This window comes from Chironomus tepperi, unplaced genomic scaffold (genome assembly GCF_022539635.2).
Source record: "Chironomus tepperi strain 1889 unplaced genomic scaffold, CSIRO-AGI_Ctep_v1 contig_161, whole genome shotgun sequence".
Classification (NCBI taxonomy): Eukaryota; Metazoa; Arthropoda; class Insecta; order Diptera; family Chironomidae; genus Chironomus; species Chironomus tepperi.
The window spans coordinates 2,484,395-2,506,046 of NW_027226283.1; the positions used below are offsets into that span (position 1 = coordinate 2,484,395).

The following is a 21,652-nucleotide window of genomic DNA, read 5'->3' on the forward strand; positions in this document are numbered from 1 at the left end:
CAAGAAAATTGAAATTAAAAAATTAAATTTTTAATTTATTGCAATAAAAAAGTTAATATTAATTCTTACTTTTGGCAAAGAAATTAAATTTTATTCATTTTCTTCAACAACTCACTAACATTGGATTTATTTCATTTTTTTACAATTGGGGAAAAATTGAAAGTTTTGTATTGGCATATTTTAAATAAAAAAAAAATTGATATAGTTTTTTAAAAGAGTTGGATTTAGGTATTTTATGATACGTTAAACGTCCAAAATTATAATTATTGTTAATAAAAATAATTCTTCAATAATCCACCCACATAAGTTTTCAAGCGTTTCCGTCATTTATGTACGCTTCATTTTTTCTGTCTATATAGAGTAGAAGAAAAAATTATAAGCAATTGGACATTCGCGTATCTTTTTTTAAAGAAAACATTGGATTTTAAAATTTTATTGTCGCTTATGAAGCATCAATAGTAAAAAGAACTGAAAATATTTTCATTTCGTGATGAAATTACATGGAAGGTGTAATGAAAATATATTTGAATCGAAAAATTGGATAAACATTTTTTCTTCGTCCTCCTATGTACATTTTGTACGAACGAGTCAATGAAAAAAAAAAAATAACAAATTTACGGAATTGAGGTTTGTTCAAAATAGTGTACAACAAATAAAAAATGTAAGTGCTATTTCCTATGAATACATGTACGATTAAAAATAATTTTGTGAAAAAATCAAGTTGTAAAATTAAAGAAGCTAAAATGAAAAAAAAAAAATATGTATAATATACATTTATACATTACGAGAAGAAATGTGAATTGATAGGACTCACAAAACTAACACCATCATATAGTGATTCATATAAAAACCCAAAAGACGAAAGAGAAAAAAAAAATATATTGATTGAAAAACTTGTTTCCTTTTTTTATTTAATATTATTTTTCTTAAGATTATTTCTTTTATATTCATTTCATGTATAACGGAGGCATTTAGAAGGTTGCTCATTTTGTATATTTTGAGATGGTTATAAAATTAAACAAGTGCCAGTAAGAAAATAAATTAATAGAAAATTAATGAGTACCTACATGCAAAAATTCATAAACGAAAAAATGCCTACATATTTACTTTAAATTTTTGAGTATTATAATAAATACTTTTTACGCATTCATAGGAAGAAAATAAGAATCTTACAAATAAAAGAAGAAGAAATAAAAAATAACGAATATTTTTCACGATTTTAAAATGTAGGAAAACATCATGTGTCTGCTTCATCAATTAAAAAATTTACGAAAATTATATTTTCATTCACGACTTTTTGTTTTATGAATTAATTTTTTTTGTATTACTTTTTTTTTCAAACATTTTTTGTATATAATATGTTCATATTTATCAAGCTTCATGTATGTATAGTCTGTACACTTTTGCGAGTTATAGTATAGAAAAAGAAAACGAGAGTTTACATGCACAACCCACACACGGGTTTCGTTCATTTTCGTTATGAGGCATTTTAATTGTTGAATTACAAAGAAAAAAAAGTATCTAAAACAAGCACAACAATAGCATACAATTTTATTATTTAAAGTACATTTTTTTTGTTCCATTCATTAATTCTCATGCCCTGTGTCCAGTAACTTGTTTATTCTTAAGTAAAATTATATTATAGCCCATTATATCAAATTTTTAATTAAAAATTGAACAAGGAAAATTAAAAATTAATGGAGTATTAACTAGAAAAATAATTAAATTATGCAAAAAAAAAGTCAGAACAATTATACAGATGGCTTTATCTTCCGTATCAATTGAAAAGAATTCCTAAAATATACTATGCATCCCTTTCTTTAATACTCTTTTATCTTAATAATTTTTCTTCTAATTTAGTACGATTTACCTAAACATGCCAGAACTTGTCTGCTTAATAATAATTTATAAACACATTCTCATCTTCCTATTCTAACTTTGTTCATATTGTTTTCATTCTTTTTCCACTCTCTTTCTCTTTGTCATATACCTATGACTACAAAATTTGTACTATAAAGAAATTTCAATAATAACACGTGAGCTATATTAAAAAGAATATAATATATAATAAAATTAAAAAAAAAATAAAACTAATATTATTTTAATAACTTATTATGCTTTTAAACAGGCCTAATTTATTGGTGACATATAAAATGAAATAAATAAATCAAAATGTGTTGGAGGCAAAATTTTCATAGTGTCATTGATGATTTGTATTGAATGAACGATTCCATACATAGTTACATACATGTGTTAAAGTTCTTACTAAAATTTAAGAAACAAAGTGAAGTGAATGCAAGTGTATAAAATAATATAAGTAAAGAACACGCAATATAAAAGATAAAATCAAATCAAAGAAAGAGTGTTAAAGTAAAAACATTTAAGAAGCACCACATGATTAATGAATATGTGTGTATGCAAGCTGTAAAGCTAAATGATGCATAAGTTCTATTCAATGGATTGTTATGTGGTTGTGTGTATATACATATATATGAAACATAAATAAAAAATAATGCATGTAACAGCACAGTCAGCAAATTTAGAATCTGTACCTGTAACAACAAATCAACAACCATTATTAAGTATATTGGAAGCACATGCTACAGAGACTAGTGCAAGCTTAAACATAAACAGTAAAGATAATAATAAAAAGACAACACTTACATGTGATAAAAAGCAAGAACAGCATGGAAACTTAGATGAAGAGGTAAGTTTTACATAAACAATATAAAAACAAACAAATTCAGAATCAATAAGAGAATACACTATCAGATTTTGTAATTGCTACTGTCCACCAAGTTTTCTTTTATTTTTTGCGATTTTATTGACTTGTATGATTAAACGATGAAGTAAAATATGACGAAGAGTTCAAGGAAAATTATCAAGTCATTTATCTAAGGTGAGAAACCTATGTGCTGATCGTTTCTGATAGGGTTTAAAAATGAAAGAAATAATTAATGCTCAATTCGTCATCTGATGTTTTATTGAACTTTTGATGCAAAATTTTGCTTACGTATCAGTACTTAATTTTTTGATAACTCTAAAAATCTTTCCCTTCATTTCTATGCAAGGAAAATGCATTTCCGTTGTCTAATTCGAATTTGATGTAATTTGTACATTTCTCGGATTAAATCTGTTTTAATAATTTAGAATAAATATTTTTTTATTGTAGATACCAGCATCGGTAATAAGTAGCGTTGGAGCTACAAACTATCAAAAATTTATTACCAATTTTAATAATGTAAATGACACTTCAGCAAATAATAATTTGGTGACAATACATGATGAGAATGTAAATAATTCTAAAACAATGATACAACAAACATTTAATGTACAGGCTCCTCGTCTACATCCCAAAAAGAGAAAATTTGATTTATCTGAATTGGAAGATGATCATTCATCCGCGACAACATCGAATACAGTAACGACAACATATAGCAATCCTGTATCCTCTCCATCACCACCTGAAAAAATATCTGTTGTTTATAAAACGGTAAATGAACCTAACGTCAATCCGCAAACTTTTGGATCATATAACAATCCACAGCACAATGTTACAACACAAGTTGCTAAGAATACGGGAGAAATTCAACAAATAATTAAACGACAGCTGTCCACCTATAGGTAATATGAGCAAATTATTAATTTTTTTCTAACATTTAAAATATATGTCAAATTATTTCAGTCCAACAACATCAAATCACATGAAAGCAATTGTCACATCAAGCCATGTTGTGACTTCATACCAACAACCATCGTCTATTGATCAACATCAATCACAGGAAACACTTGTAGATCTCAAAGAATGGTGCAATCAAAGAGTGCTTGCAAAGAGAAAAGACTATTATGTTCAAGGAGTGACTCGTTTAACAAATTTACCTAATAGCGTACTTGTAGAATTAGATTTTCCAGAGGGTCAACAACAATTATATCAGGATATTTTTGGCAGTGGAAAATTTGATGTTATTGGAGATGCTCCACCTTGCTTAAATGAAGTATATTGATAGTATATAAACATTTAATTTCTAATTGATATATTTTCTATCTCTACTTTTAGATATATATTGGACGACGTGTTTGCGTCCGTTCTATGATAACTGATCTCCCAACACACGTTTTTATTGAAGGTCAAATTGTGGATATTATAAATGTACCAACTAAACAGTTTGCAATTCAAACTAATAATGGTGACAAAAGAATTGTTAAAAGAGCAGAGTTACGACTTGTCGTACCGCCTTGGAATGAAGAACTGTCAGAACAGTCAGAATCATCCATGGTAAAAGTTACACAAATGGGTAGTATTGTAAAAGGCGAACCTCAGGCTCATCGTGTCATATTAATAAATAAACCAATGGAACAGGCAATTGAAACTCCTTCTCCTATAGCACCAAATATTATTTATAGCAGTAATCGCCAAGAACCTATTGGCATATTAAAGACAAGCCATAATGCAACTACCAGAGCTTATGTACAAAGGTACGATACACAAAACTCGATGCAATTACAGCAAATCGTACCACCTCAACATCATCAATCACAATCTCATGAAGAATATTATAGAACAACTGCAACATCGCCATTTCAGTCATCATCACAGATGCAAGAATCAGTGAATGCATCAAGTACTGAAATTCAGTCTGGTATGATGTCTATCGCTACTGTTAGTCCTCTTAACGATGATTCGTATCGTAGACATTCATCAACTAGACAATATGAAGACTTTGAAAGTGACGATGAATTAAGACGCGAAGATATTACTTTTCCGAATGATGAGGAAAAGTATTCTGGAAGTAGTAAAAGAAGCAGCATGCAAAGTAGAGGCAGTACTTCAAGTCTTATTGAGCATGGAAGCTTAACACCTCGATCTCAACCTGCAACTCCACGGTAACATTTCTATTTTATTTTCAATTGATTGAAGTTAAGTAAACATTTATTTACCCGTAAAGATCTCAAGCGGCAACACCGCACCGTTTCAAAAAAGGTGATGTGGTATCTACCCCAAACGGAATTAGAAAAAAATTTAACGGTAAGCAGTGGCGTAGATTATGCTCCAACGAAACATGTACTAAAGAATCCCAGCGTCGTGGATTTTGTTCGCGACACTTAAGTCAAAAAGGCAATGCTTTACGTTCATCTACTGGTCCAAATCATTTTTCGGCGAGTCGTTCAAGTAGTAAAACTCAAGGTGATGAAGATACAAGTCGTGACTCGGAAACTTCACCTAATTACCGCGTTACAGGAAAATTTGATCAAGATGAAACGGATGTTGCAAACATGTTAGGTATGTGTGCTTAATTATTAATTCTTATTAGATTGACATTATTCTCATTCAAAAAGTTTCTAAAATTTGGATACAATATTTCTGGGTAAACTTTTTGTACTTATTATAATAAAAAAAATCAACATATAAGAAAACTTTTGTTTTCCCTTATCATATTAGGTACCTACCTATATAATATATACAACTTTATTAAACTTGTGTTTTGCAAAACTAAAGAAGAAAAAAAAATCTAATTTAAAAAAAAAGGAAATATTTTAAAACTTTATTTCAATATGTTTATTGCAATTTAAAGAAACATATATATTTTTTATATCTTTTTTTCTTGATTGAGAATTTAAATTACTACCTACTTTAATTCTCTTTTTTCATTTACTCACTTACTGTATACACTACTCTCCATTACGAATGTGTCCATTAGTTTTTAAATTCCATCTTTGCTTTTGTTTATTTATATGAAAAATAATAAGAATAATATCGTTAGTAACATTTTATCAAACAATCTAAATACATACAATAAAAGTGTGATTCAACTTTCATAAATTTATGATTAAAAAGTTTTCTCGCATTAAAATTTAAAATTGTGGTGATTAAAAATTAAAAAAAAAAATTAAAATCTTATGTTATATCTCGCTATTTTCATAAAACTAAAAATAAGAATAACAAAAGATTAGAAAAAGTTGAATATAATGAATTATATCGATTTCAATATTGGTGCTGAACTATATTGGAAATGCTTATGTAATTAAATTTGATAATCTGAATTTATTTTACTTTCTACGATATTAAATAAAATTATAATAATATTATTCTCATGATTATTTTTTTATCATAATTTTAGTGTCTTTGAGTAGTTCACGATCTGCAACTCCTGCATTTTCATCACCGACAGCTCACGGTTCATCTCCAATTGTTCCAAATCAATCTCCCGTAACGACTGTTGGGAATAGACAAAATGTTTTCATGCCTATTCCGGCAGCTGATATGACAACGCATAATGAAAGTTCTAAATATAAAAACAATACATCCAGTCCAGTTCTCTACAATATACCACATGCACAAGTTATTCGTCCGGAATTGGTTAGACCATCGCAACATCATCATATGTCTAATATACAGCAATGCTCATCAAACTCAACGCAGCAAACACAGAATCAGATTCCTGTAACTAATACACAACAACAATCAACAGCTCAACAGAGTTCAATGGGACATGCAACTAGTGTGATTCGAATTTCTCCAGCTTCTGCTAATCAGTTTCAACCATTCCATCCTGTCATTGTCGATCCAACACATTTAGTACCGTTACTTCCACCATCAACAACTTCTACGGCGGTTTCTATAAATGTTCTGAATTCTGGTACAAGTGGAAACACCCAAGCATCTAATTTAAATCAATTAGACTCAAAAACAGTGACAAAAAACGGAATTAACACGGGTTCTGTTTATCAATGGCACAGTCTGTTGCCCGTTATTAATGCACCACCGCATAATCCAACAGACAGTCATCATAATGTACAACATGGAAACGATCCATCATGCGGACCAGCTGCTATTGTAAACAGCAATAATGATGAAGGTGATATTAGTGGAGATGATGACGATGTCTTTGAAGGTAAGTAATTTCGGTTGAATGAAAAAATCGCGTTTGAAATTATTTAGATTGATTTAAATATATTAAAATCTTTTATAGAACCCGTGCCGCCAAAAAATTCTCAAAATTCATCCGGTAATGGAACTGAAGAACATAAACAACGGTCAGTAATATTTCAAAGTGGTGGTGCAGATGACATAAACTCTGGACAATTTGGTCATTCAGATAAGTTGCAAGATATTGACACAATTTCTTCGAATAATGGGATAAGCGCCAAAAAAGGAAGATCTCAATCTTTAAGCGCTTTGCAAGCTGGTAAGGAACCTTCAAGTCCTAGTTGCAAAAAAGATCCGCGCATAAGGAGACCTATGAATGCTTTTATGATATTTTCAAAGCGTCATCGAGCTATGGTTCATCAGCAGCACCCAAATCAAGACAATCGTACTGTCAGTAAAATTTTAGGTGAATGGTGGTATGCACTTAAATCTGATGAGAAAACAAAGTATCATGAGCTTGCTAGTGAAGTAAAAGAGGCACATTTTAAAGCTCATCCTGAATGGAAGTGGTGTTCTAAAGATAGGCGGAAATCCTCTAGTTCTACAAAAGACTCTCGAGGTCGAATAGACTCTCTTGATGGTGTAGATTCCGACGAAAAGAGCCCAAAAACTCCAGCTGAACACTTAAATAATTCTCATCAAATATCTGATTCTGTAATTCCACTCACAATCAACAATTATGAAAATAATGAAACAGGAAACGATAAAAACGGAAATAAACAAGTTAGTGAAGAATTTTCATCAGAAATAAATCATCATCCGCCACAACAGGAGGGAATGGAAATAGACCTAAAGTGCGGCGAAAAAGTTCTGACAGATTCTGACGTTGAATCAAATGCAGATGAAAAGGTATATAGCCGTGTACAATATCAAAAAAAATATATGTTTAAGATAATATTCCTTTTTTTTGTTTATAGGCGACATATCAAAAAGACAATATGACAAGAAAGCCAAAACCAATTAACCCATTACATCAAGGTGAGAATAGTGGTTTATACTCACCCATGTCCATATTTCCCTACAATAGCCCTAAAAATCCGATTGGAGTGTTACCTTTTCATCCAACAGGTAAATATATTGGAATTTTTTTTTTAAACCATTACAATCACTAAATTTATTTTTGTTTTATAAATATTTATAGGAGGGGCTTTTAAAACAATGCCTCAAAGTCCAAAAACATGTGGATATATTCAGACGACACCGACAATTAAGGCAGAAATGGATGCAAAATGTCTATCGGCAAACAGTACAAACAACAGTACTAACAATAACAATACAATTTTCAATTTTCCATCAGTGAAATTAGCAAAAACAGTAGCAAAAGATGACAGTGCTATCGGTAGAAACACCAGTGATCATAATTCGGTAGCAAGTAGCAACTTTAACGTTTCAACATTGAAGCAACACGAAGGTAAAAATATGGATGTAACCGATTTAAATGTTAATGTGAATGTTGTTGCATCATCAAATCATGTTTCAACTTCTTGCTGTCCCTCTATGTCACCATCTACTAATAATTCTTCTACTAACATACAATCATCATCTAATAAAATTATCAATAACAATAATATAAATGTTATCAGTGTATGTGATAATAGCGGTAATGTTCAATCTAGTGGAAATGGTATCATAATCACTGAAACGCATCACGATGGTGCGAGTTATTATGATGCCATTAAATTGGAGGAAAATGGTACAACTGCAATTATTTATGAAACTATTGTGATTGAAAACCCAACAACGCAACAAAATCAAGAAATCGTGGGTTTTATGTCGAGCAATAATAACATTAATTCCTACATTAATCATAATAACAATATTAATAAATATATTACTAACAAAAATCATATTACGTTAGAAGCAACTTCAAATGCTTCTACTAATAATAGTGGTGGTGGTGGTATCATTGTATTAACTGGATCTTTGAATGAATTATTGTTAAATCAAAATGGTCATGTGGTAACTAATACACAACAGCTTTGTCAGCCACATTCAAGTGGTAATGGCAGCAGCATTAAATGTTTGAGTGATGTTAAGAATCCCATTCAATCAATTGTATTAAATTTAAATTCACAATCATCAGCATCAACAACAGCATCGTCCATATCATCCGGAAGAATGGGAAATCAACAAGCAATTATGCTGTCAATAAATCCTAATCAACAGGTAAAATAAAATTATTTGAAATATCAACCTTTAAATCTAATTTTATTACACGCTTTTTCTTTTAACTTTTAGGATGATTTTATTATGTTTCCAAAAGTATCAACCGAAGTTCAAGCAAAACAACAAACAATGCAACACCCTTCGTATGCTATTCAAAACTCAAAGATACCAACCGTTTATGTTCAACAATCGTTTGAAACATCTTTTAATCATCAAAGTGGAATAAAAATAAAAGAAGAACCAGAATCACCTAGAACGAATTTACCAGCAACACCTAAATCTAACGAAGCCCAAAATGATATAGATATGGGAGAAAATAATGAAGGAATCGAGAGTTATGAATCGTTAGAAAATAAAAAATTTATTTTAGCACCAACTCCTGCACAGCTAGGAAAGGCCCCTTTGCAAAGACGGCAAAATCAATGTAAGGACAAAGTTTCAAAAATATTGATTGTTATAACATTTATAGTATTTATTTCAGCAATCAGTTCTTCAAATTCATCTATGTCTGACTTGACCTACATCGCATCAATAACTACGACTAGCGCGAGCTCAATGAATGCGGTACCATCGGCTCTTCCAACGCCAACATCTGCACCACCTTATGAAGATCAACTACAAACATCACCATCATTTAAAATTAAATCATCGTATAAGAAAATTAAAACTGATGATATGGACAAGTGAGTGTCTTTTATACTTTATTTTATATATATATATATATATATATATTTAATCCAATAACTTTTAATTTTTATTTTCTTACTGCAGTGTTCTTCGTCAAGTTGATTTTGAAAACAAATTTAAAATTTTACCACAATTCAAACCAGAAGATTGTCAATCTCCAAGTGCAATATCAGTGCCATCATCACCACGAGTATTTACACAGAGCTATCGCAAAAAGCAGCAAACAATTTTAAATAAAAGCACAAGTAAGAAATGTTAATACCTAAATTTAATAATTATTTTTGTGTAATTTCAATGTTTCTCAATATAAAAGTTCAAACAGATGAAGAACAGTCAGATCTCGGAAGTGCCATTTCTTCAGCAACACCTTCAGCTGCATCATTCTTAATGGGCAATAGATTTTTTGGACCAGATTTTAATATTGATCAGTTGAGATGTAAGTTATATTTTTTTTATTCTCAATAGATTGTATATTTATCATTTTATTATGTAGATTGTGTAAACGCTGTGTTGGCTGCAGAAGATAATTCAGATCGTTCTCCGAGAACCCCAAAGACTCCATCTCAAAGGTCAGATGCTAATGAAAAAGGGCATAGGAAAGTTTTAGAAGAACGGAGACGACTTGTAATGGAGCTATTTCAACAGCATGGAATGTTTCCATCATCTCAAGCCACAAATAGTTTTCAAGTAATAAGTATACTACTTTATCAAAGCATCTGCGATACTTATTTTAACTTTTTTTTAGCTTGAACATAGCAACATTTTTCCAAACAAGCAAAGTCTTCAGCTTAAAATTCGAGAAGTTCGTCAAAAATATATGGCTCAACCTGGAATGACTCAACAACAACCTTATACCCCCAATGAAAATTTACAAGGTTAGTTATATTAATTTTGCTTTAAATAAATTTTATAATTTTTTGCATTCTAGTATCCGATCAAACTTCAACAGTAACTGCTGCTCAGTGATACACTATTTTAGGGAAATTTTTAAAACATTCTTTACGACATCCATATTAAAAATGACAAATACATGTTTTCAATGGTAATAATTTTCCTATCCAAATAGTTGCATAGTGAAATTATATTTAATTATTAGGAATATAATAATAACATACAGTTTCCATCCTTTTAAGAATGTAAACAAAATTCAAAGATGTAAGGAAAAATCGGTTTGAGTATGAAAGCTAAAATGTTGATCTTTCATGAATAGGAAACGTATTCGGTATTAATGTTATCTAGTTATTTTTAAAAGTGATTCAATCAAATCTGAGAAGCTTGAGTTTTATCATAAACAATCAGTTCTATATATGATAGATAATGATTGAAAACATGGATATAAAGGATATGTACTTGTGTCAGATTATAATTAAACATAGTTATTAATTATTTTTATTGAAAATTATCAATTTTCAAAAAAGAAATTTATATAAATGCGACTTCTAATAAATTAGAATTTTAAACCTTTTGTTTAAAAAAGTTTTAGGTAAGAAATTTAATTAAAAGAAAAGTATCAAAAAAAAGAAAACCATTTGATAATTAGTATAAAAAGGCGTATTTCAGCTTTCTATCCACTCCATATTTTTATTATTAGTGAAAAAATATTTCCCTTTAGCAGAGAAAAAACCTTAAAACTATGTATAACTGAATATCGAATCCAATAATAATTGATATTTTTTATAAAAATATATTTTCGGACAAAACAGATCAAAAAAGCCTTAACATAAAAAAAATGCAAAACAAAATTAAAAAAATAAAAAATCAATCTGAAAAAATAAATATATATATATACATATATATATATAAATTCTATGTGATTTGAAAGAATGTGAATGAAAGGATTTTAGGATAATTTTAAGAAAAAATAATTTATTTAAAGAAACGTTCTTTTGGCATAAAAAGATTTTTAGGCAATTTCTGGACATTAATCGTGATGAAGATCATTTTGTGTTAATGTTAAGGCTTTTCAATCAAGGAAAAAAAAATCTTTATTTCTCAAATTATTAAAATAATTCATTTTTGAAAAGTAAAAAAGCAGATAATATATTAATTTAATTTTTACAATAATTTTATTAAAAAAAACTATTATAAAAATGCTAACTTCATTCTTTTTTTAAAAAAAATACAGCACCTTTAGTGCATTTTATTTCACACACATCCAAAGAGAATGAATAATCATGGATATTCTCCTGATTTTAAAATTATTTTTTAATATCAATCAAATTCTTCCATTTTTTAATTTGGCTTTTTATAACAATCCATGTAATCAAAATCGTCCATATGTTACATATTGCTAAAATATTATTGTTTTATTTTTTAATTTTAATTATCATAAGGAACTGCTGCATTTCCTACAACTTAATTTGAAATTATATATCTCATTCACATTGAACAATTAAATCTATTTAATTACTACGGTTTAAAATTAGAAGCTTTCATTAATGTGTTTGATCCCCCACTTACTACCAAAAGCTTTACATAATATGCAAATGACCCTCTTTAAAAATTTGGAACAGTCTGTGTGAAAAGGAATTCCTTTAGCAAAATTTCTGAGGCCAAGGCTTCGTTAATGTTCCATTAAAACCTATGAAAAAAATATGGATAGTATTGATTATATGGAATTGATTTCTTTTTATAATTTAAGGATTTTTATCAATTGGACAATGTTCTTAATCATAAATTTACGTAAGACGCAACTTTAATTGTGATAAATTTAGTTTTTGTTATGTCCACATTATAAAGTTTTGGTTTATTTAATGAAATCTCTTAAATTAATTGGGATAGGAATCAAATCTTTTCTTTTTCTCACTGACTTTTAAATACATTTTAGCTATTTAGTTATTTACATAGCTTTATTAAGTCAAACTTTAAAAAAATACCGATTGATTTCATTAAAAACCTATTTGTTTAATAAAATATGATTTTATCCCTCACAATATACAAAATATGGTGCCAATAACAATTTTATTTTCCTAAATCATATTAAAACGTGTACCTTCATTTTTTACTGTTTATTTTTTTCTGTCATATTGTCTAATTTAGCATTAAGCAGGAAATCTTTTTTTTATAAATAATATTAAAGTATTCATATGAAATGAGTGGTACGAAATAAACAATTTATATAAAATATAAAAAGAAAATTGTGACGTAGATGAATAATGATGGATGAAAGAATCTTAATTAATGGAATAATGTTTAATTTTCTTAATTTTAAACATGTTTTACATATTAGAAAAAAAAATTAATTAATAAATAATAATCATTATATTATCTTTAGATTTGTTAAAACGAACAATACATTCGCAATTAATAAGAAAAGTAATGAAATTATTATATAGTAGAAGAAACATAAGACAAATGAGGAATAAATTGATCCAGAAATTAAAATACGATTGAAAAGATTTATCAATATGACATAAATATGTTAGTAGAAGAAAATTACAAAACTACAATAAACTGAATAAAAAATATGGTTTTCTTTCATTTCTTTTATCTTTCAGATGATATAATTAATTTAACAATAAGAGCATGTTATTTTGTCATTAGTTTTTCATACCAATCTGACTTAAAACTTCAAAAAATTAATAAGACCAAATATCACAAACAGACTATGAGCGTGCTAATGAGTATATTTAATCAATATAATTGAGCTTGCTCCTTGTTTTTTATCGCATTTCAAAAAATTACATAATTATTCATTCGTATCGAGTCACTCCAGTGCAATTTTTTTCTCAGCAATCAGTAATTGATTATTAAGTCAAATTCCGGCATACAAAATATGATTTAGCAGGTTCCAGATCACTTCCAGACCCACAAAACGAGATCATGTTTGATCCAGATCACTTCCAGACCCACAAAACAAGATCCAGTAAGATCCAGGTCCTTTCCAGACCTATAAAACGAGGTCCAGTAAGTTCTAAATCACCAAACTAATAATTTAAGAATTTCATTTTTAAAAAAAAATTCAAAAATGCGCTAACAAGTAACTTAATAATACTGCTCGTTCGGCTGACACTAAAAACTTTTGAATTAGACATTATACAGAACTCTAATTTGTTTTAATAGCTCAGTCTTATTGAGTTATTGTGTCGCCGGGCATTTAAAAGATTCAAATCAACGCATAAATAATAAAATTAACAATTTTTTATATCGATGAACAAAACAATAGGTTTTTTAAGTGTTTTACAATGTTCTACTATATTTTCGCAGTGTTTCCTGCCAAAATTTGAATTCGTCGTAATCGTTAAAAAGTTTAAATTAAAATCCGTAAATGATGAAATTCATAAATTTGTTGTATGGTGACTTAAATCTGGCTTGATCTTGATTTTAGAATCGAGGAAGTTACTTGGACATTACTATATCGTGTTTTTTAGTTCAATTCGCATTTGCTTGTGAAAAAATTACTTATCGCTAAGACAAATATGCGCTGAAGGGAATCGATAAGGATGAAGACATTTGTATTTTTTTTTTGGGGGGGGATAAATTCTGTTCAAAAAAATCAAACAAATAAACTTATTTCAATCGTTTTTACCGGCTTAAAAAAATTTAAAACTGTTTTGTGCGAGCAAATATTTAAAACTTATTTTCTAGACACAAGTTTTTCGGACATCTTCAATTTTTTTTCGTAAAAGTTTTTTATTTCAGAAAAATAAAGTAATCTAAAGTTTATGCTTGGAATTGTGAAGATATTATAACTTATTAACAAATGCAAGCAAACTAGGTGTTAGAACAAATAAGATTATACATAAAGTAGTGAGAGATATTTGGAAAATATATCTCTACGTTTTAAATTTTTGCAGAAAGAAATTTTGCTTTCATTATTCAGATTTTTATTTTAAAAAAAAAGTGGGAAAAACATATAAAATAAGTTTATTAATTATTGTGCAAAAAGTTCTTTATCGAAAAGAAAATGTCAACACCTGCAAGACGAAGATTAATGCGAGATTTCAAAAGGTAAATTATATGAGCAAAACTGCTCTTTTCTCTAATTAAATATTTAAACGTTTGGAAATTATGGACAATATTACAACAAAACAGCTTATCTATATACAAAAAAAAAAGGATTTTAAAATTCAAGGGATAAAGTTAACAGAAAATCACCCTTGATTGCTTTAATTTCGTGAAATAAATTTCTAGAAATGTGAGTCATGTAAATAAAAGGAAAAAATATAGCTGGGTATGAATCGTTCCTATGGATGGATGTCTTTAATATTTTTTTTTCTTTATTTTATTTTTACTTTTCGTAGCTAAATTACGTCCCAGTAAGATAAGAATTTTCTTTTTCCTTAAAATTTATAATGAAATTTGTCCATAAAATTGATTGACATTTCAAAATATTTTATAATTATGAATAGTTATAATACTATCTGATTTTCTAATACTATCAAATATACACATATATGAAAAAAGACTAAAAGAAAATTCTACCTAATTTTCGCTCGAAAACAGTTTACAAGGTCAACAGTCTGAACTACATATATCACAAAAGAAAGAAGATTAAAGAAGAAAAAAACTTATACTGATGATTTTTACGAATGCATTTTTAATCTTTTTCACTAAATATAAATAACCTTTTTTTAAGAGATTAATTAGACATAAATTTTGTTATTACAGACTTCAAGAAGATCCTCCAACTGGAGTTTCCGGAGCTCCGACTGATAATAATATTATGATATGGAATGCTGTGATTTTTGGGCCGCACGATACACCATTTGAGGATGGAACTTTTAAATTGACGATAGAGTTTACGGAAGAATATCCTAATAAACCTCCAACAGTGCGATTTGTTTCAAAAATGTTTCATCCAAATGTTTATGCAGATGGTGGAATATGCTTGGATATATTACAGAATCGATGGAGTCCAACTTATGACGTATCTGCCATATTAACTTCTATTCAGGTAAAATCTTTTTTGCATATTAAAAAAAAATAAAAACCATATTCTATTCCTTTTTTTGTAGTCACTTTTAAGCGATCCGAATCCAAACAGTCCAGCAAACGCAATGGCTGCTCAATTATATAAAGAAAATCGTCGAGAATATGAGAAACGGGTTAAAGCATGTGTGGAACAAAGTTTCATTGATTAGTTTGATGAATCCTTAATAATGATTTGAAATCAAAAGTTTTTTCCAAAAGATCTTTGATGTTTCTCTTATACATAATGCAAGAAAGAATAAGAAAATAATAAGATGAGATGAAAAAAAAAATATTTAATTTATTTTATGTTGCCACTTTTAAATATAATAATTTGTATGATTTTAACTCAAGCCTCAAAACGAATTTTCTGTTTCACCCATCATAAATCCGCTATTAAATTGTGTCATTCTTTCTTTTATCAAATGAAGATCACACTTAATTGTTTATTTGAGAAGAAAAAGATCTTAAACTCAATTAGCAGAAATATGAAAATAATAAAATTTACATCAAGTAAGTAATACAAAACCTAAATGTCATTATTCTATCAGTTAAAAGTGGTACCCAATTCAATATATGGAGAATTAAATGTTGCAAAACGATGTAATATTTCAATAGAAATATTTCATCATTCCTTTTTTCCCTCATCAAACTTGTCTTTGCTAAAAAGCTGATATATATTTATAAATTTATATATCAGAAAACTGATAAGTAAGAAAACATGTCAAAAACAAAATTAATAATTAGGATATAATTTGATGTTCTAGAGGACACAATAAAAAGTTCTTTAAAATTAAAAAAAAAAAAAAAAACAAAAACAATTTTAAACATGTAAGTGAATGTAAGAGTTTATTTTCAGTAAATTAAAAAAAAAAAAACTATTTTACATGCTATTAACTATGTTTCATGTTTTGCATTCGTATCAAAATATGTTCTAATTCAAATAAATGCAAATCTTGATGAAAATGATTTGGAAAATATTCTCTCATGGCTTGACATAAATTTAAAACATATTGAATGTTTTCACCTGATGGTCCTACAGCGTGAAAAACTTGTTTTGCAATATTGTTCAAATCATGATCAGGATTCCAAGATGAATTACTAGAATCAGCAACATAAACAATAACGCGTTTAACATTTTCTTCATTATCAATAGGGTAGAATAATGTTTCATATCTCTCGTATCCATTTTTTTCACGAAAGTCTAAATGGCTCAATACTTCACCAGATTTTTCTGACAATATTTTATATCCAATTCCATAAACTCTTTCTTCATCATTACCCTTGATTAATGTTACCACACGGCCTGTATAATTATTCTAATAATCATCCAAATTTACTAAAGTAGTTTTCTTTCGACTTTGGATTATTCGCATCAGTTTAATAAAAATATCTCGATATTGCTTCAAGCGATTTATTACAATAATTACAAACTTAACATATACAACTCGCAGTCACTGGCGAAAACAATAAAATTTACTTATACTGTTGCCTCATCGCCGCGATGAACATTTCAATATGTGATTAAAATCAAAATTTTGAGGATCACTATTATAAGCCAAAATTAGACAAAAAATTACAAAAGTCCTCGTGTTATTGATCGAGGGACTTAAGCGCATTTTTGTCCCAGCGATCAGTATTTGATTAATAAGTCAGTTTAGTATCCAGGTCACTTCCAGACCCAAAAAGTAGATCCAGTAGGATCTATATAACTCCCAGGCACATAAAAACAAGATCCAGTAGGATCCAGATCACTTCCAGACCCACAAAACAAGATCCAGTAGGATCCAAGTCACTTCCAGAATTTCAAAACGAGATCCAGAAGGATCCAGGTCACTTCCATATAATTTAACGGATTTTTATAATTCAAACCACATAACGGTTATGATAAATTTAAATTTTGTTCAGTAAACACTGTTAACAATTCGAAGAACATTGAAATACACTGTAAAACAATGAAAAAACGTGTTCTTGTTGTTATGAAAATGAAAAATTGTTAATTATAGTATTTATGTGTTGATTTGAAACTTTTAAATGCCCGGCGCCGCAATAACTTTATGGTACTGATCTTTTAAAACCATTCCGAGCTCTCTACGATATCTAGATAAAAAGTTTTTAACGTCAGCCGACCGAACGAACGAACGACCGAACAAAGTGTCTTATTAAGCTACCTTTTTGAAAAAAATTTCAAAAATGCGCTAAAAATTACAAAATTTTTATTGATCGAGGGACTTAAGCGAATTTTTGACCGCATTTGATCAGCAAATTTGAAATAAGAATAAGATCCTGTAGCATTTAAGTCATTCATCTAAAAATAAGATTCAGTAGAATCCTCTGACATTATTCATTTTTATAATTCTAATGGTTGCGAAAAATTCAATTATTTTTTCAGGAAACACAAAATAAACAAAAATAGCGTCAATCGATCCTGCACAACCGATTTTTGCAAAACAAATTCACAAAAATTTGGAATGTTTACAAAATTAATTTCACTAAATTTGCTATCAAAGCATCATTTCATCGTACCTAACAGTACCTAATAATTGAATTTTGTGATTTGATGATGTAAACATTGTGTTTTTAATGAAAACTTCAATTGAAAACGTCTCAAATTGTTCAGTTCGTGCTTTCCGCGGATTTGCCCTACCTAAAGCAAACTAAGATTTCTAGATTAAGAGAACTCAGATGCTAGTCAAACGCACGAACAAGCAAAGTATCTTATTAAGCTCCATTTTTAAAAACAAGTTTCAAAAAACTAGAGTGAGTAATCTCAAGTCGAAGATAATCTGCTTTAATAAAATCATAATTTGTATATAACTTAAAAACCACACCTGGCTTTTCCAAAACTCCTCGATGATCAATAGAATTTTGATAAAATCTTCTTTTAAATCCTTTTATGAATCCTGGTATTTTGAATTCAAATTCAAAATCATTATTTTTCCACATCTAGAGCATGTATAATATAAATATTAATAAAGCAATAAGCAATAAAGCAGATTTTATTAGGAAAAAAATTATTACCAAACTTCCATATCCAAATATATAAATTTCCTTTAATTCCGTGTTCAATGATTTCGACATATTCTATTAAATATTATTTTGAAATTGATTATTTTCATTCTTATCTTAAAAATTGACTAATAATTACAGCAAAAGAAAATGAAAGTTTCAAATAATTTTCGTTATTCAATGTTATGCTGCAAACGTTAGTGAATGATTAATAAAATGAAGTACACTAAATATTTGAAGAATAATACTATACACAATATGTAATATTTATTTGCTATTCAAAAATAAAAAATGACTATTGTTAATCATATTTACATACGTATTAAAAATTTAATTAACGGAATTTACAATTCTATTATGCATTTAAATTTGATCATCTTGAGTTTTTAAATTGATTACCTAGGTAAGTTTTGAGAGAACAAATCGCTTTATGACTTCCTAAGTACATGCATGATAAAAGACTATTTTTTTGTAAGCTTTTAAAAAATACAATTGATTTAAGAAATTATTCTGAAATTTCACAAACTGATTAGTGGTAATATTTTTTTGGAAGTTTTGCGAACGTACTGGTTTTTTTAGCACATTTTTGAAATTTATTTTCAAAAAGGTAGCTTAATGAGACACTTTGATCGTTCGGGAAAAATCTGATTGGTTGTTTTTGCCAAGTGGCTGCCAATTGGTCCTAAGTATACTGTCACCGTGGTGACAACATTTCAATATGTGCCGATCTCGGGTGAGATCTCGAAAACTAGACATAGGAAAGACATTTTTGGAGCCCATATTAAAATAACGATTTTCAGAAATTCGAAACCTCATTTTTACGAAGTACTCATTTTTACGAAAAATTTTTTCTTCATACACCTAAATTTAGTATCAATTTCAAATTTTGAAAAGCCGTTGATTTACTAACAAATTTTTATTGACAAATTTCTTTGTAAAAAAGTTCAAAAATTATTTAATATTACATTTACACAATAGTTAAATGTATTAAATGTAATAAAAATTTATTTTTGATTGTTTTTAAACAAAATTTTATCAGTCAGAATGCGTTTTTTTCTTAACGGTTTTTCAAAATTTAAATTTTATATTAAATTTGTATGAAAAGAAATTTTTCGTAAAAATGAGTCATTCGTAATAATGAGCATTTCGTAAAATTAAGTTTTCGTAAAAATGAGGTTTCGAATTTCTGAAAATCGTTGTTTTAATATGGACTCACATTTTTGCATTGCTCAATATTTTGAAATTTGCAAATCCGTTAGAAAGTTTGAATTTCAAGAAACCGCTATAAGAAAATTTTATTTTTATTGTACATTTTTTCGATAAACTTACTGGATCTTATTTTAAAGATCTGGAAGTGACCTGAATCTTACTGGATCTTGTTTTTTTGGTCTGGAAGTGTTCTGGATATTGTTTTTTTTATGTCTTTAAGTGTCCTGTATCTTACTGGATTTTGTTTTATGGATCTGAAAGTGACCTGGATCTTGTTTTTATGTCTTGAAGTGAACTGAATTTTACTGGATCTCATTTTGCAGATCGGAAACTGACTTATTAACCAATTATTGATTGCTAGGACAAAAATGCGCTTAAGCCCCTAAATCAATAACACGAGGACTTTTGTAATTTTTTTGGTTAAAGGTGCTATTTTCATTTTATTTTATTTGTTTGTTTCATCATTTGAAGCACTAATTTTAGATAATTTGAAATAATTTATGAATATAAAGATTATTCTCTAACACCGAATATATATTAATATATTATAACAGGTCAATTACGTTTTTAAAAAACGAATTTGCGTAAATTTAGCAATGGTTTTCATTAGTCTTCAGATTTCGTGTATGTTTGAAAATATAGAGGAAATAAAAACTGGCTATAACTATTCATATTTCCTTAAATTGAGATGTAATAATTGTGGAGAATCTGATGATGTTTGGCACGACATTTGTGAAGAGGTAATAAAACATAACTATATAAATTGTGAAACATAACTATTTAATAATTAGGAAAGAACTCATCAAAATACTCGCAATGCAAAGGGATTTAATATGTTAATAAAATGTAAAATGTGTTCCCGTGAAAATACAATAGATATTGTTGAAGATTCAAATGATATTTATCTTGAAGATGACACTGGAAAATTTAAGCCTATTGTAACATTCGATTGCAGAGGAATTGAGCCCATAGATTTTGATCCTCGCGAGGGATTTGTTGTCAAATCATCCAATAACGGTATGCATTCAGTTAACATTGTATTAGAATATTAAATAAATTATATTTATTAAATTCCATTTAACTAGGAAATACCTTTGTAAATGTTGAAATTGAAAATGGAGACTGGTGTGATTTTGATGAAAAAAACGGAAATAGTGTTGCAATTTCAGAGTTCAAGTCAAATTTCGTTAAAATCAAAGGAAAAAAGTAACTGAAGTATGAACCATACGATTAAACAGGATTAATCGATTAATTATACCTAAAAACAATTAAAAATATACTTTTAAATAAAGCGTTTCATAAAACTTGTATATATATATATATCCATGTTATGACTAATTTTTCAGTTCGCACCAATTTTACTCTTTCAGACTTTTAGAAGAAGAATTACAAAAGAACTCGTTCTTATCAAGTTACTTCCATTACTCCCATTTTTGTCGCAGCGATCAGTAATTGATTAATACGTCTGCTCCCTGACCCACGAAAAAAGATCCAGTTCTCTTCAGGACTAACAAAACAAAATACAGTAGGATCCAATGCATCAATTTAAGAATTCATCATTTATCGAATTTATAAAACATTGAATAACATTGTAAAACACTGAAAAAACGTGTTGTTTTGACCAAAATCAAAATTTGTTAATTAAAATATTAGTGTGTTGGGTATTAAAATAATTTGGAGTTCTCTATGATGTCTTGTTAAAAATAATTTGCGACATCCGAACGCACGAACAAGGCTTCTGAC

The 21,652-nt window shown here is 28.3% G+C and overlaps 4 protein-coding genes across 6 annotated transcripts; 3 read left to right on the forward strand and 1 right to left on the reverse strand.

Annotated features, from left to right (window-relative positions):
* Positions 1-377: 377 nt before the first annotated feature.
* Positions 378-13,248, forward strand: cic (Putative transcription factor capicua). 2 transcript variants are annotated; one of them, XM_070637028.1, is made up of 18 exons: positions 378-661; positions 2,129-2,707; positions 3,173-3,624; positions 3,686-3,995; positions 4,058-4,884; positions 4,947-5,281; positions 6,120-6,893; positions 6,972-7,777; positions 7,846-7,996; positions 8,070-8,339; positions 9,012-9,094; positions 9,167-9,518; positions 9,564-9,777; positions 9,866-10,026; positions 10,095-10,217; positions 10,275-10,468; positions 10,527-10,656; positions 10,710-13,248. In XM_070637028.1, the coding sequence occupies exons 2-18, from the start codon at positions 2,513-2,515 to the stop codon at positions 10,745-10,747; spliced, it is 5,415 nt and encodes a 1,804-aa protein (XP_070493129.1). In that variant the 5' UTR covers positions 378-661; positions 2,129-2,512; the 3' UTR covers positions 10,748-13,248. The 2 variants fall into 2 exon arrangements, with proteins under 2 accessions (XP_070493129.1, XP_070493130.1); XM_070637029.1 differs by having other exon boundaries at positions 379-661; positions 9,576-9,777.
* A 1,131-nt stretch (positions 13,249-14,379) lies between these two features.
* On the forward strand, positions 14,380-16,479 carry Ubc6 (ubiquitin conjugating enzyme 6). Its single transcript, XM_070637264.1, has 3 exons — positions 14,380-14,731; positions 15,392-15,677; positions 15,739-16,479. The coding sequence occupies exons 1-3, from the start codon at positions 14,688-14,690 to the stop codon at positions 15,862-15,864; spliced, it is 456 nt and encodes a 151-aa protein (XP_070493365.1). The 5' UTR covers positions 14,380-14,687; the 3' UTR covers positions 15,865-16,479.
* Positions 16,480-16,552: 73 nt separating this feature from the next.
* On the reverse strand, positions 16,553-18,861 carry LOC139088179 (putative glutathione-specific gamma-glutamylcyclotransferase 2). The gene is made up of 4 exons (XM_070637261.1): positions 18,840-18,861; positions 18,713-18,775; positions 18,523-18,637; positions 16,553-16,997 (listed from the first exon to the last, which is right to left on the reverse strand). The coding sequence occupies exons 2-4, from the start codon at positions 18,770-18,772 to the stop codon at positions 16,585-16,587; spliced, it is 588 nt and encodes a 195-aa protein (XP_070493362.1). The 5' UTR covers positions 18,773-18,775; positions 18,840-18,861; the 3' UTR covers positions 16,553-16,584.
* A 254-nt stretch (positions 18,862-19,115) lies between these two features.
* LOC139088180 (UPF0587 protein GA18326) lies at positions 19,116-21,225 on the forward strand. Of its 2 annotated transcripts, none has more exons than XM_070637262.1 (4): positions 19,116-19,171; positions 20,464-20,649; positions 20,701-20,926; positions 20,995-21,225. In XM_070637262.1, exons 1-4 carry the CDS (start codon positions 19,151-19,153, stop codon positions 21,117-21,119), a joined length of 558 nt encoding a protein of 185 aa, XP_070493363.1. In that variant the 5' UTR covers positions 19,116-19,150; the 3' UTR covers positions 21,120-21,225. The 2 variants fall into 2 exon arrangements, with proteins under 2 accessions (XP_070493363.1, XP_070493364.1); XM_070637263.1 differs by lacking the exon at positions 19,116-19,171 and adding an exon at positions 20,300-20,335.
* The last annotated feature ends 427 nt before the right edge of the window (positions 21,226-21,652 follow it).